The sequence below is a fragment of the Galeopterus variegatus genome, unplaced genomic scaffold (genome assembly GCF_000696425.1).
Source record: "Galeopterus variegatus unplaced genomic scaffold, G_variegatus-3.0.2 Scaffold6718, whole genome shotgun sequence".
Lineage (NCBI taxonomy): Eukaryota > Metazoa > Chordata > Mammalia > Dermoptera > Cynocephalidae > Galeopterus > Galeopterus variegatus.
In genome coordinates, this window is record NW_007732829.1 from 97,615 (window position 1) to 118,344 (window position 20,730).

The 20,730-nt window shown below is 37.2% G+C and overlaps 1 protein-coding gene across 1 annotated transcript in view; it reads right to left on the bottom strand.

Moving 5' to 3' along the window:
* Positions 1-20,532, bottom strand: part of ZNF169 (zinc finger protein 169) — a 32,964-nt gene extending 12,432 nt beyond the window's left edge. Inside the window, exons 1-5 of the mRNA XM_008591171.1 lie at positions 20,448-20,532; positions 19,293-19,375; positions 16,481-16,568; positions 4,604-4,730; positions 4,036-4,131 (exon numbers count right to left, since the gene is read on the bottom strand). Of these exons, the coding sequence (XP_008589393.1) occupies positions 4,036-4,131; positions 4,604-4,730; positions 16,481-16,513 (256 nt within the window). The 5' untranslated portion in view covers positions 16,514-16,568; positions 19,293-19,375; positions 20,448-20,532. The remainder of the gene's footprint in view (positions 1-4,035; positions 4,132-4,603; positions 4,731-16,480; positions 16,569-19,292; positions 19,376-20,447) is intronic.
* Positions 20,533-20,730: the final 198 nt, after the last annotated feature.

Genomic DNA, 20,730 nt, shown 5'->3' on the forward strand with positions numbered 1-20,730 from the left:
AAAAAAAAAAAAAAAAAAAGGAAAAAAAAAAAAAAAAGAAAAAGAAAAAAGAAAACTCTGTCAAACTGGTAAAGGACAGCTATAAAAAACTTAAGTCAGGGCCAGCCCAGTGGCGCACTGCTACAGTGCGCTGCTTGGGAGTGCGGCGGCGCTCCCGCGGAGGGTTCGGATCCCATGTGGAGACCGGTTCCCGCTCACTGGCTGAGCGTGGTGCAGGCGCGGCACTGAGGGTTGTGATCCCGTTGCCGGTCCCCGGTACGGGCGCGACACCGAGGGTTGCAATCCCGTTACCGGTCAGTAAAAAAAGACAAAAAAGGAAAAAAAAAAAAAAACTTAAGTCACACCTAGAAGGAAAGCATTTGCCATAAGATTAAGAACAAGGAAAGGATGTCCACTGTCACCATTAAAACTTAACATTGAATTGGATGCTTTCACCTGTGCAATAAGGCAAGAAAAAAAAATTAAAGACACATTAAATAGAAAGAAGTAAAACTAAAGCTACTAAAACTGAAAGGTGAGTTTTATAACAGGGTACAAAATCACTATACATAAATTGTATTTCTATGTACCATCAACAAACATTTGAAATTTTACAACAGCACTTAAATAGCATCAAAAATATAAAATACTTAGGGATAAATCTAACAAGAGATGTCCAAAATCTATGTACTAAAAACTATAAAACAATGCTGACAAAAATTTTTTTTTTTCTGACAAAAATTAAAGATGACTTATGTAAATGGAGAGTTATACTGTGTTCATGTATTGGAAGACATTATTTACATGTAAGTTCTCCACAAATTGATATTGATTCAACTCTATCCCAATCAAAATCCCAGCAGTTTTTTTGTAAAAAATTGCCAAGCTGATTCTAAAATCCATATGGAAATGCAAAGAATAACTAAAATGACTTGGGGGAAAAAAAGCAAAGTTGGAAGATTTATACTATCTGAGTTAAAAACCTATTATAAAACTTTACTAATCAAAACTATGTGATATTGGCATCAAGAGAGACATAGAGAAGAGTGAAATAAAAAATAGAGTCCAGATATAGACCCACACACACCGTCAATTGACTTTCCACGAAGGTACTTAGGCAATTCAGTAAAGAGAGAGTAGCCTTTTCAATAAATCGTGCTCAAAAAATGGTATTTTTGTATGCAAAAAAAGTACTTAAATACAGACCATTTATCAAGTATAAAAATTTACTCAAAAAGGTTAGAGACCTAAACGTAAAATAAAAAATTGTAAAATTTCTGAAAGAAAAAAAATGTGAAAATATTTTTGATCTTAGTATAGACTAAAATTTCTTAAATACACCACCAAAAGTGCAATTCATAAGAAAAAAAAAAATGAAAATTGAACTTCACCAAAATTAAGAATTTCTTTTTGAAAGGCACTATTAAGAGAATGAAAAGTAAGCCACAGAGAAAATATCTGTAAATCTCATATCGGATAATGGTCTTCTGTGTAAAATACATGAAGAACTCTCAAAACTCAATAATGAAAAAAAAAAGAAACCATAGGGCATGGTGGTAATAACACCAGGGTCCAGGGTTCGATGCCTGTACCAGTCAGCAAAAAAAAAAAAAAAAAAAGAAACCATAGGGCATGGTGGTAATAACCCCAGGGTCCAGGGTTCGATGCCTGTCCCAGTCAGAAAAAAAAAAAAAAAAAAAAAGGATAATCATAAAAATTTAAAAAAAAATAACCAATTTTAAAAATTAGCAAAAGATAGGAAAAGACATTTCACTAAAGAAGATATAAGATGGCAAATAAGCACATGAAAAGATACTCAACATCATCAGTCATTACAAAAATGTCAATTAAAACCAAAGAAAGATGCCACTACACAGTTATGAGAATGTCTAAAATTAAAATAATAATGAAGCCAAGTGTTGACAAAGATAAGGTGTTCTTGAAACTCTCATATACTGTTGGTGGGAATGTGAAGTGATGCAGCCACTTTGGAAAACAGTTTGTGAGTTTCTAAAAAAGTTATATATACACTGTGTTATACAACTCAGACATTCCAGTTCCAGGTATTTATCCAAAAGAAAAAAAAGCATACATCCACACAAAAACTTGTATGTTCAAAACAACTTTATTTGTATTTGTCAAAAACTGAAAATACCCTAAATGTCTTTCAATAGGTCAATGGTTAAATAATTGTTTAAGGAACACTACCATATAAAGGAACAGTACTTAGCAATAAAAATAAATCCCCTATTGATATATACATTATGGATAAAATTCAAAATAATTATGCTGAGTGAAGAATCCAAGTATATCCTGTTTAAGTCTATTTATATAAATTCTAGAAAAATGTAAATCTATAGTCATAGAAAGCAGATCCCTGGTTGCCTGGGTATGGGGGAGGAGAGGAGGGTAGGGAGAGGGGTGGGAGGTAGGGATTACAGTGAGGCACAAGGAAACTTTGGGGGATGACAGATATGCTTGCTATTTTGGTTATGACAATGGTTTCATGTGTGCAAACAGATGTGAAAACTTACCAAATCTCACTTTTTAAAAGTGTGCAGTTTATTATACCTTAAAAACAAATCTTATCCCTTAATTATTATACCTTAATAATATCTTGTACCTTAGTAACACATTCTTATATTATATCTTAATTATGCCTTATATAATAAAGTTCTTTTTAAATTAGACAAAAGCACTCAGTTTGCTGAAAGTGCAACACTAGCTATATGGTTATATATTTAGAAGCAAAAAAATAACAAAACAAAAATCAATGCCAAGAAGATTGAAAATAAATGAATGAAAAAAGATAAATTAGGCAAAACTGTATCCTTACCTCCCAACATTTATATAAAATTAATTCTAATTAATTCTAATTAATTTTAATTGGATTAAAGACCTGAATGTTTCCAGAATTAATATGGAATTTCTACAAATCACTAACAAAAAAGAAAAAGCCCAACTAAAAAGTAGATAAACACCTTGAACAATCAAATCACAGAAGAGGAAACACCAGTGACTGAGCAACATATGAAAAGATGCTCATGCTTACTGGTAAGCAACTTAAAACCCCTCTGAGATTTCACCTCATACCAAACCAATGGGCAAAGAATGACATCTGACAATACCAAGTGTTGGTGACAATGTGGATGAAGAACTCTCATACTGCTGCTGGTACCATAAACTGGCATAACTGCTTCAGAACATGATTTGGCATGACCTAGTCAAGGTGAGGCTATGCACGCCTATGAACCAGCTTCTACGCTCCTAGGTATATATCTTAAGAGAAACTCTTGCACATGTTCTCAAGGAGGTATACAAGAATACAGAGCAATATTATTTAATAGCCAAAAATTAGGAACAAGTTAAAAATACTATGTACAGAGAAGTTTACAAACATGCAGAACAATGCTTTATATGATTGAAGGACCCATGGGATGGAATAAAAAGATAAAGGTAGTCATGGAATATTAACTCAGAAACCCGAGGTAGGGGAGCCAGACACAATCAGGGAAGGTACAGGGCTGTCACCTAGTTTTAAAACATGCTATCTCTTAGGCTGTGGCGCTGCCACATTGCTACTCACTGTACAATTCTTCATACCTTGCTGTAATATTAAATAAGCCATCATAAAAGAAACAAAGTTATGAGAATCCATGGGATAGAACTGATGCCCCCAAATGTTGCCAGGTTAAGAACAGAAATAGCAAAGTATTTAGCAGGGCAGCAGACTTAGTCTCAAAGGAAAGGTGCTATTTTGAAGATCAGGCCGACCACAAGAGCCCAAGAACGTCAGGAAATCCTAAATGTGCCCGAGAAGGGAAGCCAAGTGAGAGGAGTGAGGCTGTCTGGTGGAGGAAGGAGGCGGGACGCCAGGGAAGCCCTCTCTTGAGGAGCATGACGATGTGGAAGGGAGTCGGTGCGTGTAGTCTTCACCAGTGGCCCGTGAGGCCTGGAGCAGAGCTTCCTCCCAGCACCTCACAGTTGGCCCTCCTTCCTCACTTGCTGAGCCCCTAACTGCCCAGCATCTCCGTCTCCCCAGGCCTTCCCACTCACCTGGACAAAGGTCCAGAAGACATGCGTTTTCCTCTCTCCAGGGCTCCTCCCCTTGCTCCAGATGTGTGATGAGTTTTGGTTTGGAAAAAGCAATTCCTACTCACATGGGAAAAAAACTAAGGTGACCTTGGGTTAGTGGCTTAAGAGGCTGTCACAGAACTCAGGGCCAACCCAGGGAATGCAATAAACCTGGAAAGTGGTAGGGACGCATAACTGAGGAGTAAAGAATTACTGAATGCTGAGAAAGGAAGAATAAGGGAAGAGGATCCTGGATCTGAAGGCAGGATAACGATTCTACCCAGCACTTGAGTGAATAAAAAATATTCCCCCATTTGAAGCAAGATAATCTTAGAGGAGAGGCCCAGTCTGGGAAAAGAGGCCTGGGAATGCAGTGTCAGATACCACACACACACAAACACACATAAAACTTCACTACAAAATCCAGACATTCTCTGGGGGGATAGGGAAAAAAATGTTTTTCTTTCTGAGTCAGAAGCATGGAGGCTGCTACATAAAAGCTTAAGATGCCCACAAGTAGAGTGTGAGACCTAAAACAGGCCAGCCTTACCTAGTGAGACCAGGTGGCTATAGTTCTCCAGCATCACTTCTCTGTACAAGGTCCTCTGAGCAGGACTCAATAGCTTCCACTCCTTTTGGGTAAAGGCCACAGCCACATCCTGGAAGGCCATTAATGCCTGTAACACAAACACATACCTGCTCATTTAAGAGCCAGCCTTGCCCACTAATCAATTTAACTTAAGCAACTAACCAAGGCTGAGGCAGCCAGAAGGCTTCCTAGGACATGCAGGTGAGATTTATAGATCCTGTTTTTAACCTGAACCCGGTTCCATGTGTTCAAGACTATTAATCCCCTCCATACATTGATGCTGAGTCTATGTCTGGTTTTTCTATTCTGTTCTATTGATCTACGTGTCTATGATGAACACCGTGTCTCTCCATTTATTTGCATATTCTATGATTTCTTTCATCAGCATTTTGTGGTTTTCAGCATAAACATGCTACAAATGTTTCATTAGATTTACACCTAAGAATTTCTTCAGCTTTTTTTTAGTGATTTTAATGGTATTGTATTTAATTTCAGTGACCATATGTTTATTGCTATGATATATCACAAAATTGTTTGTACACTTATCTTGTATCCTGCAGCCTGGCTGAACTTACTTATTAGCTCTAGGAGTTTCTCCCCCTAGGTTCTTTCAGTTTTCTACATAGACAATCATGTCCTCTGCAAACAGAGACAGTTTTATTTCTTTGTTAATGATCTATATACCTTTTATTTCCTTTTCTTGCCTTATTGCTCTGGCTAGAACTTCTAGCACTATGTTGAACAAGAGTAGTGGAGCAGACATCCTTGGCTTGTTCCCCATCTTAGAAGGAAAGCATTCAGTCTTTCACTGTTAAGAATAGTGTTCCACAAACATTAGAATAGATATTACCAAAAAAATGAAAAACAAGTTTTTGCAGGGTGTTGAAAAATTAGAACCTTGCACATTGTTGATGCAAATGTAAAATGTGTGCAGTTTCTATGAAAAACAGTTCAGCAGGTTCCTCAAAAAGTTAAATACACCATTATTATATGACCCAGCAATTCCACTCCTAGCTATACACCCTGAAGAACTGAAAGCAGGGACTCAAACAGATACTTATACAGTATTGTTCACAATAGCTCAAAGGTGGAAACCTAAATGTCCATCAAGTGATAAATGGAAAAAGAAAATGTGGATATACATACAAGGGAATATTTTTCAGCCTTAAAAAGGAAGAAAACTCAGATACACGTTTCAAAAGATGAGCCTTGAAAATATTATGCCAAGTGAAATAAGCCAGTCACAAAAGGACAAATACTGTATGATTTCACTTATATGAGGTACCTAGAATAGGCAAATTCATAGAAAGTAAAATAGAGGTTACCAGGGGCTGGGTGGATTGGGGACTGTGAAGTTATTGTTTAATGGATACACAGTTTCTATCTGGGATAATGAAAGAGTTCTAGAAATGGATAATGGTGATGGTTGTACATTTGAATGTACTTACGGCTACTGAATTGTACATTTAAAAATAGTAAAAATAGTAAAATTTATTTGTTAAATATATTACCACAATAAAAGAAAAAAAAGAATAATGTTAGCTTCAGAGGAGTAATGTTACCTGTAATGTTTTTTGTAGAGGAGGTTCCCTCCCATTCCATATTGTTCTGAGAGTTTGTTTTGTTTTGTTCACAAATGGTCGTTGAATTCTGTCGAATGCTTTTACTACATAAACTTCTGACTTTTTCATCTTTAGCCTATTAATATGGTGGATTACACTGACTGATTTTCAAATATGAAACCAGCCTTGCATCCCTGGAGTAAACCCTACTTTGTAATGGCATATAATTATTTCTATACATTGTGGAAAGATTTGCTAATATTTCGTTAAGGATTTTCATGTGTATGTTTATGAGGGATGTTAATCTGTAGCTTTCTTTTGTATTGTCCTTGTCTAGTTTTGGTATCAGGGTAGTACCTGCTCCATAAAGTGAATTGGAAAGTGTTCTCTCCTCTTCTGCATTCTAGAAGAAATTGCATGGCATTCGTTGGTCTTAAGTCTTCTTTAAACATTTGGCAGAATTCCACAGTAAAATCACATGAGCCTACAGATTTCTTCTGTGAAAGTTTTTAAATTACAAATTGGACTTCCTTAATAGTTATAGGCCTACCCAAATCATCTATTTCATATTGAGTGAATTATGATAGTGTGTGTATTTCAAGGAATCAGTCCACTTCATATATAAGTTGTTGAATTTACAGATATAAAGTTGTTCATAATGCTCTGGTATTATCCTTTTGATGGCTGCAGAAGTATTTAGTAATATAATTTGTTTCATTTCTGATACTGGTAATTTGTGCCTACTCTTTTTCTTAGTCTTACTAGAGATTTGTGAATTTTATTGATGTATTCGAAGAAGCAGCTCTATTTGCTTTTCTCTGTTCTTTCTGTTTTTCAATCTCATTGATTTCTGCCTTTATCAGTATTATTTCCTTCTGTTTCCTTAGAGTTTATTTTGCTCTTATTTTTCTAGATTCTTGAGGTGGAAGCATTGATTACTGACTTGAGACTTCCTCTTTTCTAATGTATACATTATAGTGCTACAAGTTTCCCTCTCAGCACTGCTTTAGCTCCATCACACCTACTTTTATATATCATATTTAAATTTTCATTCATTTTCATGCATGGTTTTATTGCCTTGAGACTTCCTTTATGACCCATAGATTATTTATGTGTGTTTACTTTCCAAGTGTCTAGAGATTTTCCTGCTATCTTTCTGTTACTGACATCAAGTTTGATTCCATTGTGATTAGAGAAAAAATCTGCATGATTTCAATTTTTAAAAATTTGTTAGGCTAAACAAATTTTTATGTTTTATGTTATTTTATGGTCCAGGATATTTCAATTTTAGTATATGTTTACATAGGCACTTGAAAAACTATGTATTCTGCTATTGCTGGGTGGAATGTTTTATAAATGTTTATTTGGTGTAAATGGTTCATGGTGTAAATGAGTCCTTACTGATTTTTCATCTATTTCTTCTATCAGTCATGGAGAGAAGGGTCTTGAAGTCTCCAACTAACTGTAAATTTGTCTATTTCTCCTTTGATTTTTCCCTTCATATAATTTTGAACTCTGTCATTTGATGCACACAAGTTAGGATTACTATGTCTTCTTGATGAACTGACCCCCTTTTATCATTACATAATATCCCTCTGTGTCTCTGGTAATTTTCTTTGCTTTGTAGTCTACCTTACCTGATATTAATAGAGTCACTCTTGCTTTCCTTTGATTAATGTTTGCATGATTTATCTGTTTTATTCTTTTACTTTTAACCTGCCTACATTGTAATATTTGAAGTGACTTTCTTACAGAAAGCACAGAGCTGGGCCAAGTTTTTTAAAAATCCACTGTGCCAGTCTCTCTCTTTTAATTGCTGTATTTAGACCATTTAAATTTAATGTAATTATTAACGTTAGGGCTTAATCCCACCATCTAAATTTTATTTGTTCTCTCATCTTTTGCTTCTGTTTTCTTGTTACTGACTTCTTGTGGATTACATGAACTTTTTCAGAATTCTATCTTGATTTATCTACAGTGTTTTCTAGTGTATCTCATTGGATGGCTGTTTTGGTGGTTACTCTAAGTGCTGCGTTACATATGTATTGCTTATCACAATCTACTGGTGGTGATGTTTTACCTGTTTGAATAATTATACAAAACCTTACCACCTATTATATCCCCTTCCTATTTAAAATGTAATTTTCTTAAATATTTCCTCTATATACCTTTAAAACCACATCAGAGGACTAATTTTTGCTTCAGCCATCAAAAATAGTTTATAAAAACCATGTGGACTATGAATGCCTACTGTATTTACCCATACATTTCCTTACCATATTCTTCTTTTCTTCACAATTGTGTCAAGGGTCCCCAAGACCACCCCCAGGTTTGATAATTCACTAGGACTCATAAGCCTCACCATATAGTTATACAAATAGCTATGACTGTTATAGTGAAAGCATGTAAAGCAAAATCAGCAAAGGGAAAATGATACAGGAGACAGTTTAGAGGAAACCAGGCACAAGCTTCTAAGAATTCTTTCCAGTGGAATCACACATGATGACCCACTTAATTCCTTCAGCAATGACTTGTGACAACATCTGTTAAATGTTGTCTGCCAGAGAAGCTCATTAGAGACTCAGTGTCCAAAATCTCTCATGGGGGCTGGTCATACAGGTACCCTCTGCCTAGCGCATACCAAAATTCCAGAGTCCAGAAAGCAAGCAAGTGTTCAGCATAAACCACATTGTTTACACAGTTTAGGCACAGTGAACTATTCTTATCAGTTCTGGAAATGATGGGATCCCTCCTGAAATAGAGGATCCCAGATGCCAGCCAAGGGATAATCTTGTAAGCAGAACTTTCTAAAAATAGCAGTTACAGGCCTGTTATGTTAACTTTAAGTTTCCTTTTATATTGCTTCATTTTGTTTAGAGAACTGCCTTTAGTCATTCTTTTAGGGTAAGTCTGCTGAAGAGAAATTCTCTTAAGTTGTCCTTTCTCTTAGAATGTCCTGATTTCCCCTTTCATTCCTGAAGGATATTTTCACTTGATACAGAATTTAGGGTTTATAGTTCTTTTTTTTTTAAGAACTTGAAAATCATTGTGCTACTTCCATCTAACCTCCATAGATTCTGATGAGAAAGCCATTGGAATTCTAATTGTTTCTCCCCTGTAAGTAACATGTTATTTTTTTTCTGGCTGCTTTCAAGATGTTTTTTCCATCTTCCCTCTTCAGAAGTTTAATTACAATGTGTTCTGGCATGGATTTCTTGGGTTTATCAGTTTGAGATTTTCTCAGCTTTTTTAATTCTGTAGATTTGTCTCCTGTAAAATTTGGGAAGTTTTCAGCCATTATGTCTTCAAGTGCTTTTCAGCCTTGCCCTCCTTCCAAACTCCAATAAAACAAATATTAGATCATTTGTTCCAGTCTCACAATTTTTGAGGCTCTGTTCATTTTTTTCCCAGTAAATTTTCTCTCTATTGTTCAAGTCAACTAATTTCTATTGTTCTATTATCCAGTTCACTAATTTATTTGTTACCTCTAATATACTGGTAAGCCCATCCAGTGAGCTTTTTATCTCAGTTCTAAAATGTTTCATATTTCTTTATATCCTCTATTTCTTTGCTGAGGCTTTCTATCTTTATCATTTATCTCAAGTGTGTTCTTTTGGCTGTGGATATCCAGTGTCCAAGCACCATTTGTATAAAGACTGTCCTTTTCCAATTGAATGGCTTTGGCACCCTTGTTGCAAATCAATTGACCATACATATGAGAGTTTTTTCTGGATTGTCAATTCTATTCTATTGACCTATATGTCTATCCTAAATCCATGCAATACTGTTTTGATTACTATAGCTTTGTGGTAAATACTGAAATCATGCAGTGTAAGTCCTCCAACTTTTTCTTTTTCAAGATTGTTTTGGTTATTCATGGTCCCAAGAAATTCCATATAAATTTAAGGATGGGTTATTCTATTTCTAGAAAAAAAACACAATTGGGATTTTGATAGAGATTGAACTGAATCTATAGATCACTTTGGGTAGTGCTGTCATCTTAATTTTAAGTCTCCCAATTCATGAACATGGACATGTTTTTCCATTTATTTAGGTCTTCTGTAATTTCTTTCAGCAATGTTTTGTAGAACAAGTCTTTTGTCTCCTTGGTTAAATGTATTGCTGAGTATTTTATTCTTTCTGATGGAATTTTTAAAAAATTCCTATTCAGATAGTTTGTTGGAAATGTACAGAGATACAACTTATTTTTGTGTGTTGCTTTTGTATCCTGCAATTTTGATGAATTAATTAGCTCTAATGATTCTGTGGATGTCTTGGTCCATTCATGCTGCTATAACAAAATACCTGAGACTGGGTAATTTACAAAGAACATAAATTTGTTTCTCACAGTTCTGGAGGCTGGAAGTCCAGGATCAAGGTACCAGCAGGTCTGGTGTCTGGTGAGGACCCGGTCTATGCTTCCAATATGGCACCTCATTGCTGCATTCTCTGGAGGGCACAAAAGCAGGGGATGAAAGGCAGAAGGATGAAAGGGCAAAGAAAGGCTTAGCTTGTTCATTCCAGCCCTTTTATAAGGTCACTAATCCCATGCGGGCAGAGCCCTCAGACTTAATCACTTCCTAAAGGCCCCACCTCTTAATACTAACACACTGGAGATTAAGTTTCAACACATGAATTCTGAGGGAAACAATCATGCCATAGCAGAGGGCTCTAGGGTTTTGTAGATATGAGATCATGCCTTCAGGAACAGATAATTTTCCTTCTTCCTTACCAATTTGGATGCCTTTTCTTTTTATTGCCTAATTCTCTGGCTTGAACTGTCAGGACTATGTTGAATAAAAGTGGTGAAAGTGGGTACCTTTTCTTGTTCCTGTTCTTAGGAAAAAGACTTTCAGTCTTTCATCATTAAGAATGATGTTAGTTGTGGATTTTTCATACATGGCCCGTATCATGTTGAGGGAATTTCCTTCTATATCTAGTTTACTGAATGTTTTTTTTATCATGAAAGAGTGTTCACTTTGTCAAATGCTTTTTCTACCTCAAATGAGATGATCATGGTTTTTATCCTCCATTCCATTAATGTGGTGTATTACATTATTGATTTTCACACATTGAGTCATCCTTGTATTCTAGGAGTAAATCCTACTGGGTCATGATATATAATCCTTTTAATACAGTGCTGAATCTGGTTTGGGAGTGTTTTGATGAGAACTGTATCTATATTGATAAGGACTATTGGCTTGCAATTTTCTTTTCTAGTAGTGTCTGTGTCTGTGACCTCTGGTATCAGGGTAATGCTGTTCTCACTAAATGAGTAAGAAAGCATTCTCTTTTCAGTGTTTTAAAAGAGTTTGAAAAAGATCTATGTTAACTCTTTATATGTTTGGTAGAATTAAAAAGTGAAGCCACTTGGTTATGGACTTTTCTTTCTTGGGTGGATTTTTATTGCTAATTCAATATCCTTACTAGTTATAGTGCTATTCAGAATTTTTACTTCTTCATGAATCACTTTGGATAGACAGTGTGTTTCTAGAAATTTTGTCCATTTTACCTTGGCTAGCAAATTTTTTGGCATATATCTCTTCACATTCCCTGATAATCCTTTTTATTTCTTTAAAATTGACAGTAATGTCTCCAATTTCTTTTTTGAGTTAAGTAATTTGAGTCTTCTTTTTTTGTTAGTCTCTCTAAAGGTTTGTCAACTTTGATGGTGCTTTCAAGGAACCAACTTTCATATCATTGATTTTCCATATTGTTTATCCAATCTCTTTTATTTATCTTTGCTCTAACCTTTATTATTTCCTTCTTTCTGCTGGTTTCAATTTAGCTTGATCTTCTTTTTTCTAGTTCTGTACTCATACAATTCAGTTCCTGATTTGACATATTTCTTATTCTTTAATAGATGCAATTACAACTATAAATTTTCCTTTTAGCAGTGCTTTTGTTGCATTTTATAAGTTTGGTATGTTGTGTTTTCATTTCCATTCATCTCAAGGTATATTCTTCTTTCCCTTGATTTCTTCTTTGATCTATTCATTGTTAAAGAGTATTATTTAATTTTCACATATTCATTAATATTACAGTTTTCCTTGTTATTCATTTCTAGTTTTATTCCATTGTGATCAGAAAAGATACTTTATAAGATTTCAATAATTTCAAATTTATTGTTTTACTTTGTGCCTAATATATGGTCTATCCTAGAGAATGTTCCACGTGCACTTCAGTAGAATGTGTATTCTGCTGTTGTTGGGTGGAGTATTCTGTATATATCAGTTAGGAGCAATTCATTTATAGTGTGGTTGAAATTCTATATTTCTTTATTTGGTTGTTCTAGCCATTACTGATGGTGAGGTATTAAAGTCTCCAACTATTATCATAGAACTTTTCTCTTCAGTGATGTCAACTTTTACATGATATACTTTAGGGCTATATTGTTGGGTGCAAATATGTTTATACCTGTTATGTCTTCTTTCTGTAGTGTATGTTTTATCAAAATATGACATCATCTTAATCCCATAACTTGTATGATTTAAAGTCTATTTTGTCTCACAATGATATAGCTACTCTTTTGGTTTCTATTTGCATGGAATATCTTTTCTATCCCTTTACTCTTAACCTCTCTGCTTCCTTATATCTAAAGTGAATTATTTGTAGGCAACATACAGATGGTTCTTAGTTTTATTTTTAATCTAGTCTGCTAATCTATGCCTTTTGATTGGAGAGTATAATCCATTTACATGTAAACTTAGCTTAAATAGTATGCAGTCTGCTCCTATACATTTCCATCCCTCTCCCTTTATATTATAATTGTCCCATATTACATTTTTATACATTGTGTGCCTATTAATATAGATTTATAATTTTTAATGTATTTTCCTTAAATCACATAGGAAAAGCACAAGTTATAAACCAAGCAAAAAGTACAATAATATTGGCGTTTTTATATTTACCTATAAAGTTATATTTACTCATGCTCTTTTTTTTCCTTTATGTTTTAGAGTTTCTGTCTAGTGTCCTTTCATTTCAGCCTAAAGCATTCTTTGTAGGGAAGATCTGTTAATAAATTCCCTCAGCTTTATTTATCTAGAAGTGTCTTACTTTCTTCTTCATTCTTGAAGGATAGTTTCTCCAGGTATAGAATTCTTAGTTGACAGCTTTCTTTCAGGACTTTAAATATATTATCTAACTGACCAGTGGCTTCCAGGGTTTCTGAAGAGAAATCAGCTGTTAATCATACTGAGGATTGCTTGGAGCTAACAAATCATTTCTCTCTTGCTGCATTCAAAATTCTGTCTTTAGGCTTTGACAGTTTGACTATAATATGCTTGGTGTGGATCTTTCTATGTTTATCTTGTTTGAAGTTTGTTGAGCTGCTTGTATGTACAGATTTATGTCTTTTATCAAATTTGGGGAATTTCTGGATATTATTTCTTCAAATATTCTATCTATCCTTCCCCTCTGCAATTATCATTATGTGCATATTAGTATGCCTGATGGTATCCTACCAGTCTCTTAGGTTGAGTTCATTTTTCATTATTCTTTTCTTTTTCTACTCCTCAAAATGGATAATCTCAATTGAACTATTTTCTAGTTCCCTGACTCTTAATTATGCCTATTCCAATATGCTGTTGAACTCCTACAGTGAATTTTTTCCTTCATTTATTGCATGTTATGACTATAGACTATCTACATTGTTCCTTTTTTATAATTTTTCTTTATTGATATTCTCTATTTGTTGAAACATTATTGACCTGGTTCCCTTTAGTTCCATGTCTGTGGTTTCCTTAGTTCTTTGTGCTTGCTAAAAAAGTTTAAAGTCTTTGTGCCTCAGCTTCCTCATGGTCATGTGGTAGCTGGGCAATTTAATGGTAGCTAGGCAGTTTAAAATGCCACAGTACTCTCTTGGCACTAATAAGCCACTCCTTTCTTCACCATGTCTTCCAGTTTTGACTAGATTCCAGAGTTCTACAAAAGTTGATTCTGACAGTTTTTGCTGGCTCATTATTTGCTTCTGGGGAAGGACAGAGCCCTGGATTTCCCTACTTTGCCATTTTGTATGACATATGTTTGGTTTTTAAAAATTGTATGATCCCACTTACGTGAATTAGCTGGAAGAGGTAAATCCATGCAACACAAAACAGATTAGTGGTTGCCAGGGACTGGGAGAGGGGCTAATGGAGAGTAATTCCAAATGGGTACAGGGTTTCTTTTGGGAGTGATGAAAACATTATAGTGGTGAAGGTTGCACAAAAAGGTACATTCTAAAAGGGTGAATTTTATGGTATGTGGATTATATCTTAACAAAAAATCTTTAAAAATTTTTAATTCCAATGATTGGTAAACCCCTAAATAAACTGGGAGTCTCATAAGAACGGAGGGTGTACTGTAGATATAACTGTTTTTAGACCAAAGTCTCCTGCACACAGCAGACATTCAAAAAAAATTTTTTAAATCCAATAAAGGGGTGCTTACTAATTTCTTATCAGCTAACATCCTGTGTCTGCCAGCCCTTCTTCTATGTTACAACTCTACTGCAAGTTACAATTTCTCCTTTCAGGCAAAAGCCCTTAGGAGACATGCCTAAATGCCATGTTGTATATATAGGTCAGATTTTTAAATATAATTCAGATCTGATGCATAACAAAGTACCTGGAAATGCAATTTCAAAAATCATAAAATATGTAATTTCTTTTTTTTTTTTTTTTGTCTTTTTTCCGTGTCCGGCAACGGATCGCAACCCTCAGTGTCGCCCCCGTACCGGACCGGGACCGGCAACGGGATCGCAACCCTCGGCGTTGCTCCCGCACCTCGCTCAGCCAGTGAGCGGGAACCGGTCCATATGTGGGATCCGAACCCTCGGCGGGAGCGCCGCCGCACTTCCCAAGCAGCGCACTAATGCAGTGTGCCACCGGGCCGGCCTAAAATATGTAATTTCTATGTCTCAAATAACATACAGTAAAACAAACATACCCTTTATTCTTTAGTTCCTTCAAAATAACTAAAGATTGTGGTCCCTTTATGCAAAAAGTATTTTTTGAGTGCCAGACACTCTTACAGGTATAGAAGCTTCAACTTCAAAAGCCAAGCCTCTCAGATACTTTTACCCTTTCATTAATTTTTCTTGAGGAAATGGCTAAACAAACAAACAAACAAAAAAGTATACTGAGAAATATTAGTCCCATCTCTCAAGGATCTATGGATCCCACAGGAAGTGGCGGAGGATGGACAGGATATGTAATGTGTTCCATTTTGGGCCAAGAAGTCTTCTCTCTTGACACTATACACAGAAAAGTGAAAAATACAGAAGAAAAAATTCCCCTGTTATCTTGGGAAATATCGTGAATTGCATGTGTTACACACACGTTCTCTCTCAAACTCTCTTACATCTTTGAAAGAAATGAGGGACACACAGCTCTCAGTGATGTTCTGATAACATCAAAACCAATCATTTTTAACTCATCCAGGAGTATGCAAATACCCACCATACGAGCCCAGAAGTATGATTATATCCATATTTTTTCTCAGAAACATTCTACACTTGGCATATTTATAGCATAGTCAAAGCAAAACTGAATTAGCAAAAATGACGATAAGTATTTTACGTAATTGATATAATCAGCACAAAAGTACCCTGCCTGTCAAGCAGTTTAGATGGTGAGACAATGTTAACTCCATTCAATTGCATCAAGTTCACATGCTGCTTCGGCAGTGGGGAGGATATATTTTCAGAGAAGTAGCCAACCCAGACCTTTAAGTATAATTTTCTGATTTTTAAGTGTATAAAACTCAAATATAAAACATGAGGCCTACAAAACCAAATTTATCCATGCACCTCATGCAGACAGTAGGTCAGGATCCTCACCTCTACACAGAGAAAACTAATGTGGCCAAAGGCTACTATATGCACAAGCTTCCCACATGATTAGGGAAAACCTGCCAGTCACCTGGTCTCTGAGATGATCTAGGCTTCCTGATCAACTCTTCAACTTGCCAGATTCTTCAAGGGCAGCTCAGACAATTTCTCCCTCAAAAGCCTTTCTACACATTTTTAGGCCTTGGGAATCACTGGGCACATAAGCATGGATGTCCTGTATTACTATTTTAACTTCCCAGAAAGTGAAGATCACAGTTAACTACTCGCTGAATGTCTAAGTAATGAATGGAGCAAAGAAGTCTGAACAAGAGCTCCAAATAAAATGAATCATACCTCCAAGATCAGGGATAAGAATCGCCTAAGCCTAACAAGGCAACCCCCAGGACAAGAAAAGGCAATGGATCTTTCCTGCTAGAGCTGGAAAAAAATTTCAGAACTCACCTCGTCCCTGGTTGTCAAGAGCCCTGGGGCCATACTCTTGCTCTCCTGAGTGTTCTTCCCAGAGAAGAGTTAAGTTGCAGAGGTAGATCTGGGGAAAAGAGGAGAGAAGTGAGATGGGTCCTTGTGAAGAACATCTTTCACACTCTGTTTGGCCTCCCAATTCAGTACGGAGTAGGGGCACAGGGGAGGTAAGAAAGGCAGGTTGTAGAGGACATCAGTGCAACCAACTCTTAGCTAGCATCCTGTAAATAAAGTCCACAGAGCTGGACCCGCAAGCTCTGGTTGGGGAACAAAGCCCCTATCTTCCAGCAGCTGGGTGAGACTTTGTTTGGACTCCATTAAGAGAAAAAGGACTTAGAGTGCCCACAGGCAAACATTCATGAACTTTTTTTCCTGGTAATTGATGATCACCAGAAATGGTAAATATGTTCATACACAAACAAGACTATCTCTTTTTTTCTCCTAATTTCTTTAAAATACATACTGTTTATTGCAAAAATATTAAAATTACCTTCTGTGATTCATAGCATACATACATTCAATACATATGACAATTATAAAGGATAGAGAAGTAGGTGCCAGCATCCCCACAATTACAAGAGCCCTCGTTTTACATGAAGTGTAAACTCTAAATAGGCTGTGAAAAGTTAAATATACACTGTTATCTCTAGAGTAACAACTAGAAAAAAAATAGTAAAAATACAAAGCAGTATAGCTAGAAGGCAATTAAATTAGAATGCTAAAAAGTATTCAGTTGACCCAAAGAAGGCAGGTATAGGAACACAAAAACAGAGGAGGCAAATAGAAAACAAACAGTAAAAAGAGACCTAAATCTAATCATATCCATAATTACATAAAATAAACATTCCAATTAAAAGGCACAGATTGTCAGAAAGGATTTTTTAAAAAAAGCAGGACCCGGGGCCGGCCTGTGGCTCACTCAGTAGAGTGCGGTGCTGATAACACCAAGGCCGCGGGTTCGGATCCTATATAGGGATGGCCGGTTAGCTCACTGGGTGAGCGTGGTGCTGACAACACCAAGCCAAGGGTTAAGATCCCCTTACTGGTGATCTTAAAAAAAAAAAAAAAAAAAAAAAAAAAAAAAAAAAAAAAAAAAAAAAAAAAAAAAAAAAAAAAAAAAAAAAAAAAAAAAAAAAAAAAAAAAAAAAAAAAAAAAAAAAAAAAAAAAAAAAAAAAAAAAAAAAAAAAAAAAAAAAAAAAAAAAAAAAAAAAAAAAAAAAAAAAAAAAAAAAAAAAAAAAAAAAAAAAAAAAAAAAAAAAAAAAAAAAAAAAAAAAAAAAAAAAAAAAAAAAAAAAAAAAAAAAAAAAAAAAAAAAAAAAAAAAAAAAAAAAAAAAAAAAAAAAAAAAAAAAAAAAAAAAAAAAAAAAGCAGGACTCAACCATATGTTGTCTATAAGAAACATCCCTTAAAGATATAGGTCAGATGCAAAAAAATGGCTGAGAAAAGATATAATACGCAAAGAGTAAACATAACAAGGCTGGAGTGGCTATATTAAGATCAGACAAAGTTCATTTCAAGACAAAGTATTACCAAAGATACAAAGAGTTGTTTCATAATAACAAAAGGGTCAATTCATCAGGAAGATATAATAAAGGTAAATGTGTATGCATCTTATAACAATGCCTCAAAGAACATGATGCAAAAATTGACAGAATTCAACGGAGAAATAGACAATTCCACAACCGTACTTGAGGAATTTAACACCCTGTCATAGCAATTGATAAAATAACTTGACAAAAAGTCAGCAAGGAAATAAAAGTTCAAACAACCAACTTGACCAAACTGATATTATTCATTTGGTCACCACACCACAACAGCAGAATGCACATTCTTTTCAAAGGCCCATGGTACATTCAGCAAGACACACTATTTTCTGGGTTGTAAAATAACTCCTAATAAGTTTGCAAGGACTGATATTATACATAATTTGTTCTTTAATCTGAATGGAATTAAATAAAAAAATAAGTGACAAAAAGATATCTAGAAAAACTTCAAATATTAGGAAATTAAATACAGAATGGGCAGAGAGGAACTGGATTCATCAAGTGCAGACAATTTTTTTGATGACCTTCACTGTGTGGGGAGCAGGTAGATAGGGTAATGACTGAAGGAAGAAATCATGACACCGCTGCAGTCAAAACCCTGCAGTGGGCCCCACTGACCACAGAATGAGATCCACACTTACAGTCTTGGCACCCAAGGCTTTTGCCAATAATAGTCCATTCTCCTTTTCCCAGCTGAGTTTCCATCACCCCCCATGAACTTCCCTTTCCAGGCAGAAAGGACAACTCCTCTTATGCTCACAGACAATCACTCACAGAGCTGGGTGCCAAGCACTGTGTCAGTGACTGAGGAGTAGCCAGACAAGGTGCCTGTCCCTCAAAGAACTATCTCAAACCAGTGGGACACTCAGAGAATTGGGATGCACCATGCAAGCCCTGGAGTCCTCAAGTATAAAGTGCCCTGGGAGCAAAGGGGAGAGTGAAATTTACTATGCCAGAGAAAACTCTGGAATGCTTTACAGTGAACAAACATCAGTAGCAAGGCATCTTTTGGGACAAATGGGGAAACTAAACACTGAATATTAAATAATATTAAGGAAATTTTGTTAATTTTGTTGAGGGTGATCACTGGTATTGGGGTTGTTTTCTTTAAAGTCTTTATTCATAAAAGATGCATACCGAGGTATTAATAAATAAAATGACATCTGGGATTTGTTTTAAAATACTTCAGTAGAGAAGTGCCAGACACTTCACAGCACATTCACAACAGATCCATGAGGTTAAGTACCTTGCTCAAAGTGACTCAGCGGGAAGGCGCCGACCTGGGTTTGAACTGCCAGGACTTAGACAGCAGGCCCTGGCACATGCCCCCTAGGGAAACAGACAATTTCCAAAGAAATCCTCACTTGGGGCTGCAGATTTCAGGGGGAAAGAAGAGAGATCATTCATTGGTAAGTGATGAATCTGATTGATGAATCTGTGGGACTTCACAGCTACTTCTGGTTATGTCTGCAATATTTTCATACCGCAAAGTTAAGAATAAGAACGTAAGTCAGGACGCCTGGCCCCCACTCCCTTTCCCACCCCCAGTAATTCAGGGGGTCAACCCGCAGCCCACTGGGGTCTGGGAAAAGTTCCCTGGCCCTATGTGCACCATTCTACTTGCTCCACCCCACGGTTCCTGGAAGGGTCCCAGTGCTGGAGACAGCCACACGACGGCAGAAGCCTGCAATCTGGAGAGGGGGATGCCCAACGCAAGCCACGGATGTCTGATCTCTGCCAAGCCCTTTCCCAACTCACCGAGGTGCCGCAGAGCCCAGAGGGCCCAAGGCCACTGACCCAAGTCGCAGGGTGTCTCCCCATCATCCAGGCAAGTCTGGATGTCTGCCCTAAGGCAATCCTCCCCGACAAATCCGGCTCCTCGTGGCCAAGCTGCGCCTCCATCACAACGGTGTGAACCACCCAGCCACGCGCGCCCCGATAAACAAGCCGATTGATGCTTCCGCCACACGCCCCCACCAGTGGGGGTGTTTGCTCCAACCGGGGATGTGTCGCGTCCCCCCAAAACATACTGGCCCAGCCGCCTCCCGGTCTCGATGTCGGGCTGGAAGTGCCTCAGGCCGAACCTACACCACGGCCCCCAAAGCACGAGGGACGCACCTACGTAGTTGCCCGAGAGGTCGGTCCAAAGCCGGCCCCGGCCCCTCCAGGACGAGAAGTATACTGGGCCCCTAGCCCCACCCGGTTGTCGCGAGACAACGCCCCCTTGTCATCCCAGCACACTCGCCCAGACTCCCCCTCCGAAGTGAACCGCTAGCCCCCCAACCTGCACCCCAAAACCAAACATCAAGCAACACGCGGCCACAGCCCGATCTTCCCCCGCCCGCCCACGCCAGCTTCCACGACCTCCCTCCCCGCGGTGGGGCGCAGGAGTGGGGACTACCTGCGAGCTCGCCCACCAAAACCTCGGGAGGACGGTCATACGCGCCAGGCGACCAAGTAGGGATGCGGAAATACGCTGACCCAGACTGCCCCGGGGCGCGCGACTCCCCTACCTAGAAAGCCCTAGAGCGAGGGACTACACTCCCCAGAATGCGCCAGGGAGCGAGACTACACTCCCCAGAATGCGCCGGGGAGCGAGACCACACTCCCCAGAATGCGCCGGGGAGCGAGACCACACTCCCCAGAATGCGCCAGGGAGCGAGACTACACTCCCCAGAATGCGC